The sequence below is a fragment of the Tursiops truncatus genome, chromosome 16, assembly GCF_011762595.2.
Source record: "Tursiops truncatus isolate mTurTru1 chromosome 16, mTurTru1.mat.Y, whole genome shotgun sequence".
NCBI lineage: Eukaryota > Metazoa > Chordata > Mammalia > Artiodactyla > Delphinidae > Tursiops > Tursiops truncatus.
Genome location: NC_047049.1, coordinates 29,117,675 through 29,143,387, shown reverse-complemented (window position 1 = coordinate 29,143,387; position 25,713 = coordinate 29,117,675). Strand labels below are relative to the sequence as shown.

At 44.4% G+C, this 25,713-nt stretch overlaps 1 protein-coding gene across 5 annotated transcripts in view; it reads right to left on the bottom strand.

Moving 5' to 3' along the window:
- Positions 1-25,713, bottom strand: part of HPSE2 (heparanase 2 (inactive)) — a 633,877-nt gene that overhangs the window by 7,540 nt on the left and 600,624 nt on the right. For 4 of the 5 annotated variants that reach the window (XM_073794093.1, XM_073794091.1, XM_033841858.2 and 1 more), the window contains one exon: positions 18,736-18,882. The exons of the other annotated variant lie outside the window; for it this stretch is intronic. In XM_073794093.1, coding sequence (XP_073650194.1) covers positions 18,736-18,882 — 147 coding nt within the window. The remainder of the gene's footprint in view (positions 1-18,735; positions 18,883-25,713) is intronic. 5 annotated transcript variants of the gene reach the window in all.

Sequence of the window (25,713 nt, the reverse complement as noted above, 5' to 3'; positions counted from 1 at the left end):
AGTTCACCTGTGTTGCTTGCAGGTGTTTTTTTTGTTATCCTTCCTGTGTATCAGTCATTTTCAGCCCTGAGAAGGACTTAGAGAGCAAAGGGGAACGGCTCGTCACCCATCCTAGGCCTGTGGTACAGAATCCAGACAGTCTCCCAGCTGTTTCTGACGGGGGAGTGACTCAGACCGCCAAGTACCCACTGAAGCTCAGTTTTATGGGTCAGTAGAAAAGGCCAGAACCAGGCTACTAGCTGGAAATAAGGCTGTAAGTCACTTTGGAAAATCAGCATTACAGTGATGACTATTCCTGGGCCTTGCCCAGCCTCCAGTGTGATAACATTGTAGTGGTATCATCTGAGCTGTGAAGAGAATAAACTGTTAGAAATTGATAAAGAGGTCTTGGTTTAGTGTTCCTTCTGTGCTCTGAATGATAGGTTTAGAGAGAGATCATCAGACCCCTTGCTCAGTAGAGCCATGAACCCCCAGAGATAAGTGCAATGTAAATTGCTCCCAGGGGAGAGCTGGGCAGAGAGACAGCTCCAGGCCCGGCCCGACGTGGACCAGTTTGGGCCCAGTCCAGATCTGACAGGCCAGGGGGCAGCCCCCCTCTCTTGTTGGTATGACTGAGGAATGAATGAACAAGCAGGGGGCTCCTGGGTGGAGAGCCAGGCCTGCCTCTGGAAGATGTGGAGGTGTGAGAATTGAGATCTAAAGGTCAATGTTGACCTCACCAAACATGCAAGAACCTTCTGTGACCCTCTCTGGTGGATACAGCGTACTCATTGGAGTGGAGGGCAGGGTGAGGAGAGGGGGTTCAGGTGCAAAAAAAGCCAGGACAGGTCTTCACAGTGTATTTTATTATTTGGTTCTAGGTTGTGTGAATATCCAACAGCCAGACATATGCACTATCAAATACTAGTTCAATAATACTAATTAATCTTTCCAAAGCATACTCAAATTGCTATCACTTGAAAACCTTCAGTGGTCCCTCCCATATATGGAGTTAGGTGCAAGCCCTCCCCCTGAGGAGTTAGGCAACACCCCCTTAGATTCAGATGATCCCAGAGTATTGCCATCTCTGGGTTCTAGGAAGTCAAAACAAAGTGTGAGAAGCAAGCTTTTTCATTTCCATACTAATAACGAGTAGTTATTCTGCAACAGGCTCCATTCTGATTTCCTTATTGGTTGGTTAAAAAGCTGACTCAGGTATGGTTGGAACCAGGGAGCATGATCAAGATTGTGGACTGGTCTCTAATTCCAGGAGCCTGCCACTAACTTCCTAGACGGCTCTGGCAAGTCTCTTTACCTCACTTCCCTCAGTTTTGCATCTGTGAGAATATAGGCTATATAGGATGTAGTACGAATGAAATGAAATAAAAAATGTGAAAGTGCTTTGAAAGCATAGTGAGCCATGTAAGTGGGAGATGGTGTTTTTTTTGTTACTCTTTTCATTGTCATTCTGGGTAGGTAAACTTCTTGGTCCTTGTACTGTGGCACTGACGAGTTTCATGACTCCTTGCCTAAAGCCCTCTCTTCCCTTGGTTCCCGTGGTAGCGTTCTCTCTCTCTCTTTCTCTCTCTCTCTCTCTTTCTTTCCCTCCGTTTTCCTCCTTCATTTCTGCATGTTGGTTCCTTTTTGGGGGACTGTTCCCTTATAGCTTCCTCTCAGATGCTGGGGTTGCTGGTGCTTGGTCCTGGGACCTCTTTGCTTCCCACACTACATGCTCCAGCTGGGTGCTGTTACCAACACCCAGGACTTTAATTACTATCTGCATGTCGATGCTTCCCAAACCTGTATCTCAAGGCTGAATCCTTCTTCTAACTTATATCTCCACTTGGCTGTTCCACAGGAACTTTATAGTCACGTGTCCAAAGTCAAGATCTTCTCCTCAAACTCTGTCCTTTTCTCTGCCTTCTTATCTTTGGGCTGGTACCACCCTCTATAAGATTACCTAAGCCAGAAAGCTGTGGTCATCTGGGTCTTCTCCCTCAGGTCCCAGGTATGGAGTCGCTAAATCCAACCAATTCTACCTTTAAATATTTTTCAGATCTGCTTCTTTCTCTCCCTTCACTGCTATTATTTTAGTTCAGAGTTTTCCCTGTGACCTATCTCCTTGCCCCTGGCCTTGCCTACCTCTCCTGTGAGGGCCACATTGCTGACAGAGCCATCTGCTGCTGTCCCTGCTTCAAACTCTCCAACAACGCCATCCCTTCCACCTTAATCCGGACGATGAAACCAAGCTCCGGCCACCTCCCCAGTCTCAGATGCTGCCAGTGCCCCTTACTGCAGTGCTACCTGTGGATCCCAGACCTCTGGGGGTGGGCTTGGGCTGAGTAGGCAGTCATTGTAAGGACATCATCAGTATACGCATGAACAGGTTGTTCCCAATGAAAAACAGTTAAATTTTGCCCATAAATGAGGTAGATCTTTCTCAAATGAATATGTCAGTAGATCCTGGTGGGAATAAAATATACCAGTTCATTAAAAAAAAAAGTAAATATTTTTCAAATGTGAATGCCTGTAGACACTTGGGATTAATAAGACACAAGTTCATTTAAAACTGCTATAAAATTCCTAATAGATTTTTTTGGGAGGAAGGGGGCATCAGGTGCTTTTTTCAAGCAAGCGGTTTTTAAAGGGACAAGTACTAGTGTGGGAGGGCTACGACATTTGTTGCCATTACAAAGGAACCTCGGAAACTGAGCGTACCTTTGGCCCAGCGTGACCAGATTAAATGACTTGTAGTTCCACTTTGGGTTGCTGTGTGTGGTGCTCCCTCCTCCTCCTCTGCAGGACTAACTGCCCTGGGGCCCTGCCGAGCCTGCTCTCGTGTTGCCCCCTCTGGGGAACCCTCTTTGACCCTTGGGTTAGGAGCCCCAACTCTGCACTCTCGTGTACCCAAAGCTTATAACCACCTCACTGAATTGTGGGGACTTACCCACTCTGCCCCTCACTGGGCTGTGAGCTGGATGAGGAAGGGTCCAGTGCCTTTCATCCCTAAATACTCGGTGCCTAACCAAGTGGCGTAGAACTGGGATGGAATATTTTCTGAACAAGTGAATGGACTTTTGAGGCTCTTTCACATTATTTCTGGTATTCCTGGACTGAGTTTCTCCAGCTCTAAAGAGGCTCCCTGGAGGTTTGCTGAGCGTCTTTACAGATTTCATTAATGTACCAATTACTCTTGCTCTCAGTGGCCCTAGAGATGTTAGATAAGACCTGAGTTATCGCTGATTCTCACAGTCACTCACTAGATAGCTTATCCCAACTGGACACGTGGCCGTTGATCATTGATAGCGTTTTTTCATCCTTACAAAAGATCTATATGACCACCTCTTAGCTAAGCCAACTTGAGTTAATTTTGTGAGACCTTAAGTCCTCATACAACCTTATTTACAAAGTTCCGTCACTGTAACGATGGACAGTGTGGTTTACCACCTCCATTCTAATTTTCCTGCTTACATTTTTATTTTAATATTTATCCTATTACCCAGTTAAGTCATATCACACTAAATATTACAATTATCTTCCACTCTTATGCACTGAACAACTTGTAAGTTTACAAACATATGTTAATGATAAAAAATCACTGATTACTGAGCACTGTCTATGCAAAAGGCAGGATGCTGTGATTTATTCTATCACATTTAGTCCTCACAACTACCAACTGAGGCAGGTGTTAGCATCCCTACAGATGAAGACATCAAAGTTTAGAGGGGTCTAAGATTCACCTAAGTCACATAGCTGGTAAGCGGTAGAGCTGAGATTTGCCCTGCAGCCCTTCACCATGGTCCTATTTGGCCTCCCTTGTGACTGCTAAAAGAGCCCTGTGAGGTACACAGGCAAGTATTATTATTATTATTTTTGTAACTTCACTATTGAGATGAGGTCAGAGAGGTTAGGTGGCCTGGGCAAGGTCACATAGCTAATAGGTGGCTAAGCTCTGTCTTGGATTCAGGCCTCCTGATACCTGTTTCTACTATTTCGTGTTGTTCCCCAATTCCAGATGGCACTCACTAGGATCATGTTTCTTTCTTTGAAAACCTTTCTTATCATATTTTCATCACATACTGGGACCTCCTTCCTGGCCTGTGACATTTCAAACCAAATGCTAAATGATCCAGTCCATGTTGAGCTATTTCTCTTAATTCCCTAGCTGCTGAGGGCTTTTAAATTATCCAAATATTAGGACAACTGAGTTTTTATCACCATCTGTTTTTTCAAAGTCTGAATTGCTTTGTTCCTGAACTTGTTTTCTTTGCATGCTATTTGAAATGGGATTCAGTGTCTCAACTTGGAGTCAAGCCCTCTGCTTCCCAGGTCTCTGTGGGATCCCCTTGGCTGGGTCACCCTCCTTCCCCCACCACCTGTCTACAGTCTCTGGTCTTCATGGCTTACTTTATGGTTCTTGTTAGCCATGGATACTGAAGCAAGCTTTCAGCTGTTCTGAGGTCTCAGGGAAGCAAGTCTAGTGAGGTTCTTTGCCAGTCTTGAAGATACTTTGCTGGTCTCTGGCCTGACTCTGGCTGGACTTCTGTGGGAGCAGAGGCAAGGGAAGCCTGCGTATTATCGGGAGCAGCCTGGGGAGCTAGTGTCTGGTTTCTGCTGGCATATTTAGGGCCTTGAATGGGACTTAGAGATAACTAGTTCCACCTCAGCCACTTTGAGAAAGTGATTTGCCTTCTGTGAGCTTGGGTTTCTCCATTTGTATGACAGACTAGATGAACCCAAAGATTCGTTCTGGCTCCCACATCTTTCAGGTTGGCTGCCCACAGCCTAATAGCTAGCCTGAAGCAGAGTTTAATGCCAAATTCAGAGTGATCCTGCACAGGTAGAAATCTGATCATGACATTCACCTGTCTAAATGCTCAGTAGCTTCCTGCTGATCTTAGAACATTCTCCAAAGTCCTTACAAGACCCCATGAGCGAGGCCATTTACCTCCGTCTGTAGCCCATAGAGGCCCCTGTAGCTGCTGCCCATTGCAGCTCCCCACCACCTCCCACCTCCTTGTGTTCTGTGTTCCAGTCACAATCTCTCTACTCTCAGTGTTTTTGTACATGTTGTCACTCTTCCTGGAAACTTCTCCGTATTCCATCCCTGCTTCCAGCCTCCTTTGCCCTGCTAACTCCTACCTGTCCTTCAGGTCAGGTGCCCGCAAAGCACTCCCTATCACCCAGTACTTCTCCTGTCTCTGCACTCGTCACAGCACTGGGATCGCTGACTGCTTGTCAGTCCCTCCCCTAGTCAGGAAGACCATGTGTCCGCCCTGCTCATCTCGTGCTCTCCTGTCCACTAACCCACATATAGCAGGTGCTCAGTAAAAGAAGGATGGGATATAAATACATGGGTACACGAACTACAATCTGGAAGGAAAAGACACTGTGGTGGGAGGACAGAGACTTGAGTTAGAGTCCACATCTGAGCATGGCGTGTGCAGGCCTAGAAATGTCACAGTTGGCTCTGGTCTGGGTTTCTGGATTGTTAAATGAGAGAGAGGGAGGGAGGGAGGGAAAGCAGGAGTGGGGAGCAGAAGGGAGGGAGGAAGAAGGAGAGAAGGGAGAAGGTATAATAATCTGAGGAGTGTGGGGCGGGGAGGGTATCAGCTCCCTTTTCTGCTCAATAACCCGCACAACCTCCTGGCTTCGACTCTGGTGCCAGCGTGCTTCCCCGCGCGCCACTAGAGGTCCCCCTTGCTCTTCACAACGGTGCTGAGAGCCCGCGCGCCGGCTCCCCCGAAACGGAGCCCTTGCCTCTGCCCCTCCAGCCTGCTCTCCGGTCCCGGCAAGGCCCGGAGACGTGCGCGGCCCTTGGCCTCCTGGAGCAACAAACCGCAGGATCACTCCAGTCCCGACAAAAACTTCGTTGCGGTGCACTCGGCACCCCCGCAATGTGGCTAATATTAAGGAACCGTCCGAGGCCGGGCTGCGATTCCGGCCGGGGGTGCGGCTTCCCGGCTGGCGTGCAGGGAAGGGGGGCGCAGGTGCGGGGCTGGCGGCAACGCGCGACTCAGCGCCTGGCTCTCCTGCCTGGGTCCCGGCGCCCCGCCCTCCCGCCAGCCGCACCTGTGTGCGCTTTACAGGCCCCCGAGGCCCAGTTGCCCGTGGAGGCCCCCTCGCTGCGTTAGGAAGGTGGTGTGTGCAGCTGCCCTGCCCTTCTCCAGCTCAGGGGCAGGTTAGAGCCGGGAGGGAGGCCGGCCGGGTTTGAGGACGGGGGGGGGGGGGGGGGGGGGGGGGGGGGCCTCGCTCAATTTCCCTGCTCCGGGAGAGGCTGTGCATCTGGAGTAGCTTAGAGAGGAGGTTCCTTTGAAATGGCCGTGAGTGATGCTACCCGCTGAGGAGGGCCGCTCGGAGGTGGCCGCAGCAGGCTAGTCCCCACTTGCCCAGCTGAAGCAAAAGCTGTAGGATGCTCATGACCCTCTCAGGGGAGCTCCTACTCCTGAGGGGTCATTGGGAGGGTTACTTCCTCCCAAGCGTGTCCTGAAGCTTTCTCCTATGTGTTAGGGGATTGTTCTCCTGCTAGGCTAATTGTTCTCATTTCTAAATTTTCAGTGGCACGTGGTTCAGTGCCTGCTTGCGCATGATAGTGGTTCACATTAATGCTTGTCGGGTTCCACTCAGTCAGCCTCTCCAAGGGTTCTCATGTGGTTGGTTGGACACTCCAGTCCCTTACTCTGCTGTTGTTAAAGAGAGGAGACAAAGTGAAAAATGGAGGTGAACGCTTCCTTTTCCCCTTACCCCTTGAAAAGCCCGCATTATATATGAAGTTCCTGGCCACTTAGACAATTTGAGGCTGATAAGATCATTTGCCCTATGTCCTGTTCTTTGAGAGCATATTGAAATAATGAGGAGTTTCAATCTAGCTTCTGTATCACTGAACTAGGACTCCTTTATGCAAGCAGAGCTGGGGATTTTTAGGCAAGTTGTTAGGGATGTAAGCTTTTCCTGTTTGCAGTTAGGTTTGGGGGTCATGATTTGATCTGTGTTCTATCCAGGTCTGTGTAATAATGGTTTATGCCATCATGGGATCCTACCATCTGCTTCTAGTGGTTTAAAATAACAGCACACTTGGCAAACAAGGTGAGAGCCCAGCTAAGGAACCTGGATTTACACTGATATTGTTAACTTCCAACAGAGGAGGCAGTCATCTGGGGGCACTCTGGGAAGACAATTTGATTCTGTGGCCATCTCAAAGCTCCATGTCATAGGCATAGCACACTCAAACCGCAATAGGAGCCAGCTATTAAAATCACGGAGACTTTACCATGTGGTTAGCCCTGTTCCCTCCCATTGTAAAGACTTGGTGCCATGATCACCGACATTCACAAATGGTATGAAAGGGGCATTATTCATAGTCCTACTGTTCTTTGTGTTGTACAAGTTCAATTATAACAGATGTAATCCTTACCCACTATGACAGAAAACACAGAAATATGCAAATGTGTGGTCAGAGGCACTATAATTAACACATTACACAAGGGGAGAGAGAGAAAGAAAATCAGACCTCATGGCCTGGATTTCAAGGCCTTCTGCATTCTGGCACTAATGTATTTTTATGGCCTCTCCCCTCACCTCATAAAGCATCCTCTATTCCAGTCACGTGAGACGATATGCTATGGCCCCAAACAAAATGGCCCTTGAACTTTCGTACTTCTAAGCCTTTAGTAAGCTCATTCCATTGCCTGGAATAGCCTTCCCTCCAGCATTTCCTAGATGTATGGCTCATCCTTACAGCTCCTGCTCAATGGTCCTCAGCCCTGAGGATTTCCCAGATTCCCAGGTTAGAATTCAACTCTCCCTTCCTTACGCATGCATCCTCCTATATTTACCCTCTGTGGTCGGTCTTGTCTTAAAGTATCCTGTGTGGGGAGGGACCAGGTTTCCCCAGTCCTAGTTGTGTGGAGCTGGAAGGGGCAGTAGAGGATCAGAAGCATTCTCTTTATTACAGGCAGTCTGCAGGTGAGATCAAGAGAGTCAGGTAAAAGGGCAGGCGTGTGTGTGCACAGACAGGTTTTCCATATGTGAGGGTATGAAATAGAGTCCATTAGTTATGCCCAAAATGAGTTCCATTACTGTAAGGTCACGGCTTCCTGGAAACCTATTCAAATATGTTAAACCAAAGGGATAAATAGCTCAGTTTGATCAGATTTTGACAGTGTTCCTATAGCATCAGGTGCACTGGTGTACCCTCAAAAGGGAAAAATAAGATGTCCTGGTGGCACAGTTTCTGCTCCAGGGTCCACAGATGTCAGAGTACAAAGAGTGTGGTGACTCTGAGTTGTTCTAGAGAAGGTGAGTGGGGAGGAGGATAGGCTGTCAAGCGACTGCTGGTGTTTGGCAGCTGGTCCACAGCTTGGAGCTCCAACCCCTTGTCTGAATGAACCACATCCTGTTGTGGGTTCCCGATGCTTGGCAGCCAAAGAAATACTGATTCAAGGCCCTGGACCTGCTATAGGGATGAGGTGGATTAGGACTTGTCAGTTCCCTGAGGCTTATGTTTGTCCATCAGCTAAACCACAGCCTCTGGAGGATGTGGAGAAAGGAGAAGACAAGGGTAATTTCTTCCCTGCCCACCAGAACTACCTATGTATTCTGCTTCCCTGCCCCTCAGTTTAGAATCAACTGCCCAGAAACGTGTTAGCTTTACTCTAAAGTGCTCATTTACCAGGATTTCATCTGGGTCACCTGGAACAGAACAGAAATCTCTGCTTGCAACGAGGGTCCCCAAGTGAGTGGAGCTGGGGTGGGGACACCACAGTATTGATGGACAGCTATGCAGAGAGATTCCAGCTGCTGGGAGTGATCTGGAAGAAAATGTATTCTAGAGCTGAGAGCAAATGAAATCTCTCAGAAAGTAACAGTGAAAATGCTGGATTCCTAAACATCTTGGTTTAAGATGTCAAGTCACTGTAAAATATAAAAGCATTTTATAATCCTCTAATCTGCACAGAGATCTGTACATTACTAATCTGGGAGTTAAAACAAAACAAACAGTAAAATCTTTGGGAACCGTACACATCTTTCCACTTAGTCATAGAGAACTCCCAGGGGCTCCTGGCATGTTCGCACCTTTGGCAAAATGGCTTAGTGCCTGAATGAAGAATAGAATCTGGGTGAAATCAGAGATGCAAATCAGCTGGAATCTTGTTCCAGTATTTTCTAGAGGGACAATAGTTCTCAACTTTGGCCACATATTTGAATCACCTGGGGAGCTTTAAAAAATACTGGTTTCTGGGTCCCAGTCCAGAGCCTGATTTAATTGGTCTGGGGTGTGGCCTGGGCACTGGGGCTTTTAAAGGCCCCCAGGTAATTCAAAGTAGAGCCACGGTTGATCAGCACGAGCTGATGACGAAAGAGTGGGAGTATGTTGGTAGCTGGGGCAGGGGTCGGGGATCAAATAGTTTTCTAACCATTACGTTCTAAATTTCTTTTGAATAAACAGGTTTTTTCTTACTCTTTTGGAGTACCATGTAAGAGGCCACATTTTTTAAACTAAAAATAACATGTGAACTTTTCAAAGGCAAATTTTTTGTTGAATAGTGTAGAGTGAGCACTTCTGCTATTTCTGCAGAACTGCTGCATCTAACGTTTTCCCTGTAGTGAGCGCTCTGGTGCGATGGACGAGCTCCTCAGTATGCACCAGGGAGGGGTGTGCATGGCACTTCACAGCAGGAATTCAGAACCAAATCCAATGGAGCATCTGCACAGATAAAAAACTCTGTATTTCTTTAGCACTGAGAAGGAAAAGTGTGCTTTTCTTGAAAAGCAAGGTCGCTAAAGTCATTTAGATTCCTCTCAGGTCTTGGGCTGTGTCACAGAGAGCTCCCCACAGACAAAGAGCAGTTCAAGCTCTCTTCAGGCAGAAGGCACTAAGGGGGTTAAATATATCGTTCAGTACCCTCACTATATTTTCCAGATATGTATATAATTAGTTACTTAGATAATGCTGTATGCATTGCTTATAGCTACTCTCTCTTTAGGAGCCACCCAAAACCCTCAAATGAGCACAAGGGTGAAAAGAATCCAAACTCCTCTAGGTCTTGCTGAGTAAGCGTACATTGAGTAAAAACTGGAAGGCTTATTTCTCTACACTTTTACTTCTCCTTATTTTTTCTACAGACTGACTCTGAGCCTTAAGTATAAGAATTCTTATAAATACATATAGTCATATATATTTATATTTATACTTTCACAGCATCTATTTCAGACTTTCTGAACTGGAACACTAACTTGAACTTTGCTGGTTAGAAGTACCACCTTCCTGTTCACCTTCAACCATTTCGTACATCTCCCCAATCCCAGGCATCTCTCTTGCCTCTCCTTGCTCCCAGCCTCTGCAGCTCCTCTGTCCCTCTGAGGGGCTCTGAGTGGCCTTTCAAAAGGCCTGCAGGTGATGTGGTTACATGTGCAACAGCAGGGCCTTTACCTCCAGGAAAAAGAGGTCTCCACCATCTTTTTTTCTGACATTTTAAAACTGGCACCTGAAGCCCTGCAGAGGTTAACAGGTTTCCTCACACACTCTCAGCTTAAAAAGCACTATTGATGTTCCTTAGCTCTTACAGAACATCAAAGCGAATTCCAAACGCATTAAAGTAATGAATATAACAAATGAAACAAAAAAGAAACTAGAAGAAAATAAAGATATATATTTATCTGATTTCAGGAATATAAGTAGATAACCATATAAATGGAAAGAAGGAACCACAAAGCAAAAGGTAGATTTAACTGTATAAAAAGGGAACACTTCTGTATGTCAAGATAACACCCTAAAAATGAAATAGTTGGAAAAATAGCAAATAAAATGCTGAGGAAAATATTTCAACACATATGATAGGTAGCAAAGGGGAAATTGCCTTATATTAGAAAAAACTTACAAATCATTAATAAAGTGGATAACAGCCCAATAGAAAAATAAACAAAGGGGATGTAGAAAATTCACAAAAGCAATAAAATGCTAATAGATGCAAAAATTTCAACCTCACTAATACTTAAAGAATACAACTTAACATAATAATACTGTTATTCATTATGAAGTTGGAAAAGATTTTAAAATATTACTGTTCTGTGTTGGTGAGGTAAATTGTAATAACAAAATGTTCACATTTCCTACTCCTTCTCAGACCTCCACAACTAAGCTTGTCTGAGGTAAGAAAATTGAACAGTTAATCATATGAGATAAGTTTATATAACTCAATGGATTCCAAGGTGAACAGACAGGGAGTGATCAGGGAACCTGCTATTTGAGGAATGGCTGAAGAAGCTGAGAGTGTTTAGATTGGAGGCTAGAACTCTAAGGGAACACATATTGGAAAATTGTTACAAGGATGGTATAGATTTACTCTGCTTAATTTTTCTAAAGCAAGGATAGAAATGGGAAGAAAACACCCTTTGGCCACAAGTAAGGAGGATCTTTCCTGCAATAAGACCTGTCTAGTCCTAAAGTGGGCCAACTCATGAGATGAAGAGTCTTATCAAACAGAAGCTGACGGGCTTTTTGTCAGGGATGTTATAGAAGAAACTTCTTGATCTCTAAGAGTACTTCCAAAATTTTCCTCTATAAAGTCATCTTTTAATAATTTCAGAACTTTTATAGAGTGGTTTATTTTAAGAAGAAACTAATTTAAATGATCCCAGACAAGTGAGGATAATGGAAACCTGCAGGGAATACATCTGGTCAACCAGAGTTCAAAAACTCCAAGTACCAACTAATATAAGCAGTATAGAACTTGAACACTTAGATGTCTTGAATCTGCTGAGATATATGGAGTAATGGCCCCTTCAGTCCCAGAAGACAGGTCTTCAGGTTTTGTTTCTGAGTGAGAATTCTTGGTATAGAATTCTTTTTTTTAATATAAATTTATTTATTTATTTATGGCTGCGTTGGTTCTTCATTGCTGCGCGTGGGCTTTCTTTAGTTGTGGCCTTACGGGCTTAGTTGCTCCACGGCACGTGGGATCCTCCCCGACCAGGGCCCAAACCCGCGTCCCCTGCACTGGCAGGCAGACTCCCAACCGCTGTGCCACCAGGGAAGCCCTAGAATTCTTAAGGTTAAGGTTTTTCCTAAAGCTCCTTTTACCAGATCTGTCCATGTCCCAAAATAAATGTGATGCTTCCCGATATCTGTGGTGGGTCAGGTGGTGGCCAGTTCAGCCCTCAGAACTTTTCATACTAGCCAAGCTCTGAATCTGGAGATGAAGTATCATAATGTGGTCTGTTCCAACAGGGACATGAAGATATTTTTAAAGTCTTAGCACCTGGGAGTTACTTCAGTATTTTCAGAACCTCTCTGTTTGGCTAACATCAAATGACACCTCTCTAAAGGCATGCAGTTAGATGCCAATGTTTTCCTTTGATATAGGATTTAATGAGGCTGAAATCAAAGCAAAAGTTATATCCCAGAGAGATGGAAAAAATAAGCAGTACGTAGAAAAAAGAAGAAAAAGATGTTCATTTCTTCACAGAACAGGCAATAAGATTCTTGGTTCATAGGAGGCTTGAAATTCTTTCAGCTAAAACATGGCAGCTGAAGGAGAGGCTCATACAGATATGAAATTTAAACGTTTAATATGAAACCTATTAGCCCCAAAGCAGAAATATTCTGCACCTCTCTCATGGCACCACCCACAGTCTGCTTCCTGTTTGTTTTTTTGCTTCTAATAATAGAGATGAACTTTTTGAGGGCAGAGACCTCAGAATCCCTTTCCCCTCCAAACATCCCTATTAAATAGCTCTTGAAGGTCAGCTGATGACGTGGCCTGGCAATCAAGAGACATTCTGATCTGAAACATCACATTAAACTTTATGTTCAGAGTTTTTTCCTAATTTGTCTACTCGTGTTTCCCGAGTTCTTATTAATTATGGGACCACAATTCATTAAGAATTTAGCCAGATTAGTTGCCACTGAAAGTCAGAGTGATGAAGAGGAAGAGTTACGTCTGGCACAAAGCAGGATCTCAATCAAAGTTGATGAATGGATAAAGATACACACTCTCCAGTTTCCCTGGGAGTCCTCCCCTGACAGCATCTTTCCCTCTGAGGGTGGGGCTCCATGAGGTTCAGGGGATCTGGCAGTGTCTGTGTGCATGGGGTCAGAATATAAAATGCTGAGATGGATTTTTAGAGACCTCAAGTTAAACCAACTTACAGGCACTCCTGGTATTTAATAATCATTTGGTTTGAGAAGAGCATAGAAGAAACAGAAGGGAATTCCCTGGTTTTGCTGAGAAAAAAAATGGCTTTCCCTAAAATTCTGTGATTGGGAAATGGAATCTTAGAAGCAGCTCAAAGAAGAACTTTCACAGAGGATCTGAAATTAGGACTCGTGAAGAAAAGTTAATGGAAAAGGGATGAGTTAGCCTAAAGGAGAGAAAACTGGTGGGTCACCTAATACTTTTCAAATATATTCATAATGTATCATGAATACATAATACATTGTATTCTTAAGCCTAAGATGAAATGAACTCAGACAGTATCATGACAGAGCTCGGCTATATATAATGTATATTTTTCAATATCATTATAATTTTACATTACTGGACTCTTAGGGTAGCACAGTGTTGAAGAAAGTGCAGTGGACTTGGGGTCAGGAGAACTGGATGATAGGTACTTTCTAGATCTGTCACTTAATACTTGTGTGACTTTTTTTTTTTTTTTGCGGTATGTGGGCCTCTCACTGTTGTGGCCTCTCCCGTTGCGGAGCACAGGCTCTGGACGCGCAGGATCAGCGGCCATGGCTCACGGGCCTAGCTGCTCCGCGGCATGTGGGATCTTCCCGGACCGGAGCACGAACCCGTGTCCCCTGCATTGGCAGGCAGACTTTCAACCACTGCGCCACCAGGGAAGCCCAAGTTGTGTGACTCTTGAATGAGTCACTTAGTGCCCTAAAATTCAGTTTCTTCAACTCTAAAATGCTTCATGGTGCTGTTTATTATATATAAAGTCCCAGCCACAGGCACGGTCTGCCCCAGTGTTCCTATAAAATTAAATGTTCAGACAGGATTGAAACTGTGGGCACTCCTTCCCTAGAGGTCTTTAGATATAGAGCATCTTCTGGTCCAGATGTCCTAGCTACAGACTGTCTGAGGGCAGGGGAGTGAACCAGACCACCTCAAAGCATTATTCCACCCCAGGGTTCTTAGCATCAGTGCATCAGAATAGAAGAACCAGTGTGATGAAAGTTGTTTCCTTCTTTTCCAATTTTTGGATCATTTTCTCTCCAAATGGAATTGAATATGACACATAGGGCAGAATGCTGGGGTCTGGTGAGACACCTGCTCCTGGTTTGACTTTCCCCTACAAAGTGAGTCTTCCTGTTCTTTGATGTAAATTGCCTTGCTTGACCCAACTTTATGTTGCTTTTCTGTTTGCTGAAAGACATTGGAGATATTTATGTCTTGGGTAGAGATGATTCCCTAAAGGACAATGTTCATTGATTTGTGATCACATGAGGCATTGGGCAGATTCTCTCGCAGATGGTAGAGCTGCCCCAAAGGTGCTCTTAGCCTTACCTAGAAGGGGAAATATTACTGTCTTAGGTGTGAATGGTAAGTGTTTCCCCCAGAAAGGTGAGGAAGCAGTGAAAATGACAGGGGAGGGACCTACAGCTGGAGGTTTTTTGGAAGAGAACTAGCGTGGTATAACTACCACTTTCTCTTGTAGCACCAGTTTCTTTGTGTGTCTTTTTGGTGGCTTGAAGAAGCTACTTTTCTGGTGACCATAGAGACAATAGGCTCCAAAAGTGAAGTGGGTGTGGGGGGAGGGAAATGGAAGAGACTAATAGAATTTTAGAGTTTGATGGGAAGCAGTAATCTTTCACCTCAACCTCCCACTGAGTAAGGAATCTCAGAGCACCTCTGAGGTGGCCATGGCCACTCATTCCTTGATTAATAGTCTACCTCCTGAGAAAGCCTGTCCTGTCCTCAGTTAAGCCAGGCATGCCTTTGGAAAATGAGCTCGTTTTGTGGTGAAATCTTTCTCTTTTAAATTGTAGTCCCTGGTTTTCTGTCATGTTAGAGGATCCTGGGCCAAATCTGTTTTCTCTCACTTAGCAGCCCTTTGAATATCTGAAGAAAGTCCTCCCAACTTACCTTATTTTTCTTGTCTAAATTAAATCTCCCTATTTTCTTCAGCCATCTTTGAAGAATATATATTCCAGACACAGAATACCCTTCTCTGGTACACACTGCAGTTTTCTAAAAGTTTCCCTTCTTCTGTCCCATAGGGTATAGGGCACCCACCTTTTGTCTGGTTCCCAGAGTGAGAACCATCTCTTACATAAAGAGTTGAGACTTGAGTGGCGGGTCTCACAACTGGTTCACTCACTGATATCAGAAACAGGAACCTTCACTGTGGACCTGGATGTCCGGACTATGCCTGATGAGTGGCCTCAAAGGTGCTTCCTGTACAATACCTAACATCCCTGAGCCCCAAGTTCACAGGCAGCTACCCTTTCAGAGATCTGAACTATTTCCAACCCTGATGGCAATTCTAAGAGAAGGAGAATTACCCCATGTTCTCTACCCATCAAAAAAGTTTGCCGGTATCTCCCTAACCTTAAACCCCCAGGCCAAAAGGCCCAGCTGGTGGCTTGAATGGCACACTGATCTTCTTTATAGCCTCTTCCTGGTCCCTAAAGACAGAAGCAGTTACAGGTTCCCAGAGCTTTCCATCCTCTTCTGAACTGACATGGCTTCAGGCTACAGCAAGGAATTAGCAGGCACAGAACACAGAATCTGGCCCCAGAGGTTTATAAGAGAGAGGGGGAGACACCAAAGGCTGAAATCACTTCCGAGCATTTCCTTTCATCCTTCCCTGCAGAGTCTGCTGCACCAAAACCACACTCTTCCTGTGAGACCCCCATCCCAGAACCACGGAGGGCTCCTGCTCTTCTGAGCAGTTACTGAGCAGGAGAGTGGGATGTACCACCTGAACGTGTGCACGGCAGTCCCTGTCCGGCAGCTTACAGTCAGAGATGGCTCAGCACATTCTCTCTAGAACGAGAGAGGTGTTAAATTAGTAGGAGTTCACAGGAAGAGGAACAGGCTTGGAGAAGTGAGTGAAGGGCCCAGAGTTCCACAGTGAAGTACTGGCAGGAATAGGGCTGGAATCCAGTTCTGTTGACTTCTAATCCAAAACTCCCTTTAATACAATATATGTAAAATCATATGTGTGTGTCTGTATTTATACTTCTATATGTATGTGCATGCATGGATGTGTGAAATTTTCATTTGTAGAAGGCTTCATTTCACCCATATGCTCTAATTTGATTCTCACAATAACCCCACTTGACAGGTAAGGGAGCTGAGGTCACACAGGTAATGGTAGCCTGGATTCATATCCAGGCTTTCGGGTTCCAGCTCCCTCTTCTAATTGCATAACATTGCTATTTGATTTCAGTGGGTGTTACCAAATTCCTCTTCAGGACCCCTGTGGAATGAAATTCTCTTTTTCCCTGTCCTTCTCTGACGTTGTCAACAAAGCCAGAACATAGCTCCTCACCAAGATGGTGACAAGGTTAGATGCACGAGAGCATAATTGGAAATGCAGCATATCGGTAAGCCAGTGAGAGTCACTTCAGTCACTCTAAAGAGAACGTATAAGCAGGACAGGGGCCAAGGTGTGGCCAGGTTCAAACATCAGAGCTGTGATCCTGGAGGCAGGGACACAGAATTGGGTAAACAGGGTTAGAGGCCTGTGCCCTTGGCTGATGGAGAAACAAGCTCATAAAATGGTGCCACCCTGGACCATCATTTCCTCATGTTTCATGGTTTTGCATTTATGCAGTTCTTATGTCTTTTCACCATAATCTTAACAGATGTCTTATCCACACATTATCTTAAAAGTCTGAGAAGATGCTACTTTTGAAGAACATTCTTAGAGCAGTTGTTCCCCTCTTCGTCCCCAACTGGCTAGAGTTCTGAGTTGAGGAAGAGGAAGGCAATGGGCATTTACTGAGCGTTTACTAGGTATCAGGAACTTTACATAGATGACTTCATTTACTTCTCTTCACAGGAGAAGTTTTACAGTTGAAGAAACTGAGGCTCATAGAGATGATGTAACTTGCCTCAGGACACAGCCAGCAAGTGGTAGAGCTGGGATTTGACACCTCAGCCTGTTAGACTAAGGCATTTGGTCGGTTCCTTCCACGTGGTACACGTGGTCTTCCTGACATTGGGCAGGCTCAGCTCCTAATATCTTGGGTTCTAGAGGACCCTGAACTGTCACAATCACTGCTGAGGAGTCAGTCCCTCTGCCAGACGTGACTTTGTGAGTCATTACTGAATGGCAGTGGGAGACTTAAACATACGGGCCTCAGAAGATCAGACCAGGATGAGAATTTTAGAGCTGGAAGGGACCTTACCAAATACACAGCAACTCTTGAATTTTGCAGATGAGGAAACTGAGGCCTAGGGGTTAGGATTAAAGGATGTGCCCAGGTTATTTAGTGAACCAGAACCGAGTCTCCTGCCTAGAATGAAGACCAGGAACTCAGCACACCAGTCATGAACTACTGGGAAATGGAGAGAGGGGATAAAATGCTCACGGGAGTTCTGCTGGGATAGATAGGATTGAGGGGAAAGAAAAGTGGGAGCAATGTACTTATAGCCAGAAAAAAGAGCCAGTATGTGAACCAAGACTGAATACAGATCTAGCGTGGGCTAAAGACGCTCAATAAGTGACTTCCCAGATTGTGTTTTGTTCCCATTGCATACAGTTGGAAACCAAATGCAAGCCACCAAGGTTGCTGTGAAACAGCAAACAATTATAGCGCAAATAGTTGTGGGCAGCTGTGGGAACACAAGCCACCTGCTCCAAGTTTATAGCTTTGTTAAACTTGGTAAACATTAAAAAAGGAATGGGAGCGCTCCCAGTCTGTACAGTATCCCATACCCTTCCTGGGAGGCCTTCCTCCAGGATGGGGTGGCCTAGAGCTGCTTTCTGTGTTGCCAAAGTCTCTAGAAGAGACTGAGGGAGGTAGAGTATCACAGAATCATACACTTACAGAGTTTGAAGAGACTACAGGGCCCCCAGAATATAATTTCTCTCTTAATGTTCAGATAAGGAAACTGCGTTCCAGAGAGGTGATGTGCCCAGAACTATAAAGTTAGGGGCAGAACTGACTCTTTTTTTATTCTTACAGTGATTTTATTTTATTTATTTCTCCAGGGTTTTATTTACATTTATTTTTTATTAAATTAAAAATTAATCCAAATTAACCCCAAATTAAATCTTTTAATTAAATCCAAATCTTTAATTCATTAGCACTGACTCCTGATCTCTGAACTTCTGATCCTTTGTCCAGTACTCCTTCCTTTAAGCCCCACAAGGTTTGTAGATGGAGACAAACAGGGAGTTACAGCATTACAGAATGTTACAGCTGGAATGGATGTGGTTCTTAACTACAGCTGTTTTTGGTTGTCACATGACTGGGGGTGCTATTAGCATTTAGTGGGTAGGGACCAAGGATGCTAAATGGCTTAAAATGTGATCATCCCTGCATAATGAAGAATCCTGTGGTCCAGAATCCAAGAGTGTCCTTATTGAGATATATTTTGTCCATCGTTTGACTTTATGGTTGGGGACTCTAAGCCTAGAGACAGGGAGGGGCTTGACCAGGGTCCTAAAGGGAGTAAGCAGTCCCTGAGTGAATTAGCAGCAGCCTTGGTGCCCTCAGCAAAGCGGCACTCCAACTCCCCGCACACCCAGCTCCTGCTGCGCTCGCTCCTAAGCTACTTCCGGGTCGGCACTTACTTGGACTTCAGGCCCTCCTGTCCATAGGGCTGCAGTAGGTACTGGTGCACAAGCTTGTCCCTGAGAGTCCCGGCCAGTTTAATTTTCTTTCTTGATCGGTGCAAGTTGATGATAAAAAGTGTAATGGACCCTCGAACATAGTTGTGGCTGATATCCAGAGAGAGAGAGAGAGAGAGAGAGACAGAGGGAAAGATGGAAACACAGTGGTCTGTTAGATGCTTCTAGATCATTTACAGGCTGCATGAAACAGGACTACCCCAGGAAAGGGCAATTATTTTATGGTTCTTGGCCATCCTAGCCCTTCAAAGACAGGAAGGCCTTGTTACTGTGGTGTCCTGCAAAGAAGATACCCACTTCCCACCACACCCCTTTTGTTTTTGTTTAAATGTATTGCAATAATTTTAGAAAAAAAAATATCTTTTCGTGAATATGGAAGTAAAATATGCTGATTGGAAAAAAAAAGGAAAAATATAGAGAAACACAAAGAAGAAAAAGAAAAATCCCCCATAATCCAAGTGTCTTAAGATATGATAACATTTTGGTAGATACCCTTCCAGTATTTTTTAGTTTATTAATTCAACAAATATTTACTGAGTTCTTTGACACATACATATATATATTTCTCAGTTTTTACATAATTGGGATCACATTGTTCACCAGTTTTTTTAGTTCGTGAACATCTTAAACATGCTGCCATGTTATTGTTATTATATATTCTTTTTTTTTTTCTTTTTTGCAGTACGTGGGCCTCTCACTGTTGTGGCCTCTCCTGTTGCGGAGCACAGGCTCCGGACGCGCAGGCTCAGTGGCCATGGCCCACGGGCCTAGCCGCTCCGTGGCACGTGGGATCTTCCCAGACCAGGGCATGAACCCACGTCGCCTGCATTGGCAGGCGGACTCCCAACCACTGCGCCACCAGGGAAGCCCTATATATTCTTCACTTATAAAAGAATATTAAGTTCTTCAATCATAGAAATTTATTTAACTAGGCTCCTCCTTTGGGGACTTATGTTGTTTGTAATTTTTTGCCATTATAAATTATGTGATGCAGGACTTCATTTATATAAACTTTTTGCACTTCATGATTATTTCTGATGGATAAAGTGCTGGAAGTTGGAAACACTAGGTCAAAGGGAATGCAGTGTATGATTCCTCACCAAATCTGATTCCTACCCAGTTGGTGCCCCTCTCTGTGGGAAGATTATTTTGTCCCTGCTCTGTTGAACACTAGAGTGATCACATGATTGGCTTTGGTCAATGCAATGTGGGTGGACATGTTAAAACCTCTGGGGCAGAGGCTTTAGTAAGCAGCCCATATTTTGCCATGTCTCTTTTCCCTCTGCCAGAAGACTGACAATGTTCTTGAGAGAGGCTGCTCTATTGATCTGCATCCTGGAATGAGGATGATGTGGAGAGATATACAGCTGAGCCATGACAGACAAGTAATGTGAAAGAGAAATACATTTTCTTGTTGAAAGCCATGGAGATTTGGAGGTCCTTTGTTATCAGAGCATAACCTCATCTATCCTGACTAATATACACATTTTGATAATATGGATATTATCTAGAAAGCTTGTATCAGTTTGCTCTGATCACCTACGTATGAGAGCACCCATATCCTCATACCCCTAAGAACACTGGATATTAACCTTTTAAAATATCTTTCTCAACCTGAGAGGTGATAATGGGATTTCAGTGTTGTATTAATTTGTATTTTTAAAAAATTCACACTGAGGCACAGTATTTTTTTTCATTTGTCTCTTTGCCACTTCTTCTTTTGTAAACTGACTGTTCATGGCCTTTGCCCATTTTTCTATTGATATATAAAAACTATTTATTTATTAAAGATAGTGATCCTTTGTTTGCATGTATATTGCAAAATTTTTCCCAGTTTTCTTTGACTGATTCAGTTTGTTCGCATTGTATTCTGATGTATAAAAGTTCAAAACTTCTAGGCAGTCAAATTTATTGATCTTTTTGATTTCTACTTTTGCTACTTTACCTACCCCATGATTATATAACTATTCACTTTTTGGAATCCTTTTAAACCAGCACAGGTTTAAAAAATGGCCCCATCCTGCTTTCAAAGGAGAAATTCAGAGCAACTCTAAGTCAACTGTGCCCACAGGAAAATATCATTCTCTGCAGAAACAGCACAGCTCAGCCTCTGGGTCACTCATCTATGCCTCTAAATGTGCTAATTAAGAGTTGAGTGACCAAGGGCCAGTCATTGTGATAACTTGGACTAAAAAAAAATACAGAATACAGTTTCCAGGTCTCATCCCTTTATTTAATCCATTTGTGATTGGGGTCTGGGAATCGATACTAAAAAAAATCTTTCCAAGATATTTGGCAGATGAGTTTGGTCTGGGAACCACTTGCCTAGAGCAATCCATTAAGGTTATGAGAAGAATCCCCAGAGTATACCGTTTTGGCTGTGTGTCCGATGATTTTCCTTGCATCTGTAGGAGGGTACATTATTGCATTCAAGGTTTTTTGGATACCTGAATTGATATTCTGATAAATTATTAAATGACTCTTCTATTTGGTCCCTCCTCCTCTGGTCCTTCTTCTCAGTCCCCTGAAGCATGTGAACTAGCTTTTGGAGCCAACGAGTTAGGTCAGGAGAGAATGCCAATTTATTTGTGCAGACTCGTGTCATCAGAGATCTGAAGAAAGATGCTGCTAGCCGATGTTAGCATTTAGCAACATTAAAGAACACCAACTAAATTCCATTGGTGGGCTTTAAGCTTAGCTTAGCTGTGTGCAAAACTACATTAACTACAGGCACTGTGGGCTTCAGCGTGTGAGCAAAAGCAGGCGTGCATGAGTACCAATTTTCACAGACTGTGGTGAAGCCTTCTGCTAACTCCCATCAAACAACCTTCTCAAAGGCTAGCAGCGGAGGCGGACAGAGCTGCGTGTTTGCATTTAGGAGTTTCTCCTCTGCAGAGCTGGGGCAGAATGAGCCCTTGGAGATGGCAGAGGAGAAGGGAGGCATGTGGGGAAGTGGTGGGTGGGAGGGAGACCTGAAATCACACCACTGCTTCAGGGAAAGCTATCTTTTCAAGCTGCTCGGCAGTGGTCTGATTTCCATTTACACAGTTCCACTGGGGGAGACAAGCCAGTACTGAAAGCCAGCCCAGACACCAACTGGCCGAGGCTCTCACAGAGCTCACGGAGCCTCCTCAGGTAGGAGCTGGCATTGAAGACCCCCTCGATCATCGCTTTCCCTGCTTGGCCGATGGGCAAGGACATTAAGCAGAGGCCTTTGGCTGTGAAGACACATTCTTGGCTGGGGAATGCAGCACCAACCTGAAAGTACTATGTTGAGAAACCAGATTCCTGAAGAATGTACATTCTCTGCCGACAGAAGAATAATCTTGGAGGACTATCTGTTCCCTAAGGAAATGGGGTCTTACTGAAGGTGTGGACTGGAGGCAACTGCTGACCTTCTGATGCTGTCAAGTCCAGGGGGCTTTTTGTTCTCTTAGTTAATGCCCCTGCTGTCTGGTAGAACATCTGTCTTGTTCCATGTCTCACTCATGGTAAGACTTTGTCACCAGCAGAGAATGCGTGTATCTGGAGTTCATCTTTCTGGCTGTTCTTTTGCTGCCTGACATCCCTATGTTGCCATCTGGGAGGGGGAGGAAGTGAGTCAGGAGTGGGGACTGGGCCTGGAATATCATGGATAGAAGAGGCGAGGGGTGTCATATGGGGAGGTGCATCTTGACTTACAGATGAAAAACAGTCCCTGTTCTAGAAATGTCTCCAGTGAAGCTGGGAGACTAGGAAAGGGAAGGGAGGGTGATGCTTTGAAATCCGTGGCCATTTCCAGTGAAAGTCTATTGTTTGAAAACTGTGTTGGTCCATTATCTCCAAATCTAATTCAAAGTTCTTAGGTTCGGTAAAAGTCAGGCCATATTTTGCCAAACATCTTTTCCCCTAATTTCAAAGCATTGTGTATTTTAAGGGAAATTTAATCCACATGTTTCTGATTCATTTACACTTAACTCATCAAAGTATTGTTTTGTAAGAGCGATTTGATGTCCAAGAAGCCTCAGGAACCTTTTTATGAGTCTTTAAAAAAACTTCTTCTGAAAAACAGGAAGTTGTGCTTTGCCAATAATAAACGAACTTGAACCCCAAAAGGCTCAATTTTGCTTCAGTATCCACCAGGCTTCAACTGGTTCTGAACTTGGCTAAGGACCTCAGCTCCTCCCAGAAACATACATTGTGCTAGCAGAATGGTTTAGAAAAAGAAGGTTTCCTAGTCAAAACTTATTCGTTCTCTGAATAAGAAGACTTAGGGTGAGAATTGCTATGCTGCCAGTGTCCTAATTTGTTGGTTCTAGAACAGAAAGCAGAAAATCACCTGCTAGTGTTGGTATGAGTATCTAACTCTTTATCCTAAATCAGTCATAAAAGACAATCGTCTACTAGGTCAGAAACGACCCACGGTCTAAGAGATGCCATGAGAGGGAGTGAGGTATTCAAGTAGAGGTTCATGACTGTCAGGGAGATTGTAAAGGGCATTTCTGTGTTATATAGGACACCAGGCCAAAGATCTCTAAGGGTTCTTTCCAAATGTAAAAATCTTTACATTATTAATGTTGCTACTTGCCTATACGTGTGATACCATAGAACCTTTGGAATTTAATACAATAATACAAATGCGAATATCTGGCAAGATGCTTGGCACACAGCAAGTGTTCAATACAGACTGGAGTGCAGGAATTATTTTAAAAGACCCCTTCTTTGGTTTATTCTACTGGTAAACTTATACTTTTCCACCCAATTCCCTATTTTGAGCAAGGATATATATTTTCAGAGTATTGGTCAAGACTGGACAGCGTGAAGCTAACATGCCCACTCTGGGACATTTCTGTGACCTTGGCTTCTTTGGCCACAAATAAACTAAGTGAACCAGGAGTGCTTCCTCGTGACTGCTATGCAGGATGAGGGGGCACAGACAGGGCACGTGGCTTCCCACAGAGAAGGAGCAGAGACACTTCTATCTTTGCGCCCACCTATCTAAGGCACCGGACACCCACTAACATGGAGAAGATCTGCAAACTCAGCCAGCTCAGTGTATCCACTGTGGGCTTTCTTCTCTAATAGGAACAAAAAGACCTTCACCCCAGTAATCACTAAGGTCATCTGTGGAATAGATTAGTAAAGTCATTTCTTTCTTTTATGTAACAGGGAGAAAGAGGGATGGAACTGACAGAAGCACAGTGGCACTGTTTCCCCAGAGAGGTTCTGGAGTGACTTTCCATAGAAAGCAGAGGAGACCTGGTGATGGAGAGAGAATATTGAATGCAATGAATGATTTGATGCTAGCGAATGGCAGAATTCTTAACCATTCCACCACACCCCTTCCTTCTGGCCAGTGTGGTAACAGCAAAGGGAAAGAGATCTATAACTGTAAATCATCAGTGATGTCTGGATGCCCTATTTCTGCATTCATTCACTCGCCCATTCATCAAACATTCACTGAGACCTTCCTCAGGCCCGTCACTCTACTGGACACCAAGGATACAAAAATGCATGAGGCACTGGCCCTGAGGGCACAGTATATTCAGAACATTAGTGACAACTTCCCACGAGAATGTCAAAGAACGTCAGGATGAACACTGGGATGAAACAATGTGAAGAGACCTCTGTGAAGACCCTCAAATTCTGCTAAGCCCGTGGCTTGACTACTGACATTTTCCCCTGCGTCCTCAGACCTGTAGTATAAAGGGCACATACTGATGTGCTTCCCAAAAGAGACAAAAGGTGCCAAGAGTAATTTTTCTCTCTTGAAGCTGGGGGTCCACCTTTTGGGTGGTTACCTCAAGGCCAGGGTGGAGACAAGGAATACAATGTTTCCTTGTGTGGTGATCAGATAACTCCAGCCAAGGCCATAAAGCAGTCACTCTCTGTCAGGTATTGGATTGAGCTTCCTGTTGAGCAAAAGGGACGTTGAAAGCCTCTGGCCTCTGCCCAAACCAGCCTCCACTCATCCACAATAGGCACTTGTATCTACAGACAAGACAACTGGCCCCTGACCCCGCTATGCTCAGAGTGAGTCTTTGAAAAATCTTATCCTGATAAATTAACTGGCTTGGCTCCTCTGTCATCAAGGAAGGGGAAGGAGCGTCTGTTGTAACCTGACCGCTGGAGCTCTTTGTGCCTCCACTACCCGTGATCAGCTCCTGACAGGCTCACTGGAGTGAAGATCTGGCTGGGGGCACGTGCCTCCTCCTCCCTCACTCCCACTCCACACAAGGTTTCTCTGCAGGAAGAGAAAAGTTCTTACTTCCAGAGCTGCCTACTCTGTTCCTTAAACAGACAGCGATGTAAGAAAGCCATATTTGGTCTGATGGGTTTTGCTTTAGGCTCAGTTTTAAGTTTTTACCTTATGAACCTCACGTTTTAAAATATTTTATCTGCCAAACTTTATTTATTTACTAATATTTTTCCTATTTTTTAAAAGACAACTCTGACAACCAGAGCTTCAGATGAAAAAGAACATAATCATACCTGTTACCGTGCTGATTGTTCAAAGTCCGGCCCCCTAAAAGAGGAAGCCTAGATTTTATTTAACCTTTAAAATAGCTGAAAAGGTTTTCCAAATACTGAAATAGCTCTAAAGCTGGCCTGACTACTTTTGGGCACTCTCAGTTTGGGATGCACTGGTATATGGTTAGGTTTCTAGTGGTATAGCTCTCCAAAATGCATCTTAGAGATGTAGACTTATTTCCTCAAGCTCGCCTGGTGTATCTTAGGAACAGATTTTATATCTCTACCCTTGGTTCAGGCATAGGCATATAAATAAGCCTCCTGGACATTACATCAACTGGCTGAGAGAAAATGCTCAGTAAAAATTTGTTGGATGAAGAAGTAAATGAACAAATGGCATGTATTTTTATGAACATTTTATGAATAAATCCTGTAAGTGTGAGAGAGGGGGTTTACTTGGAGAAAAAGCTG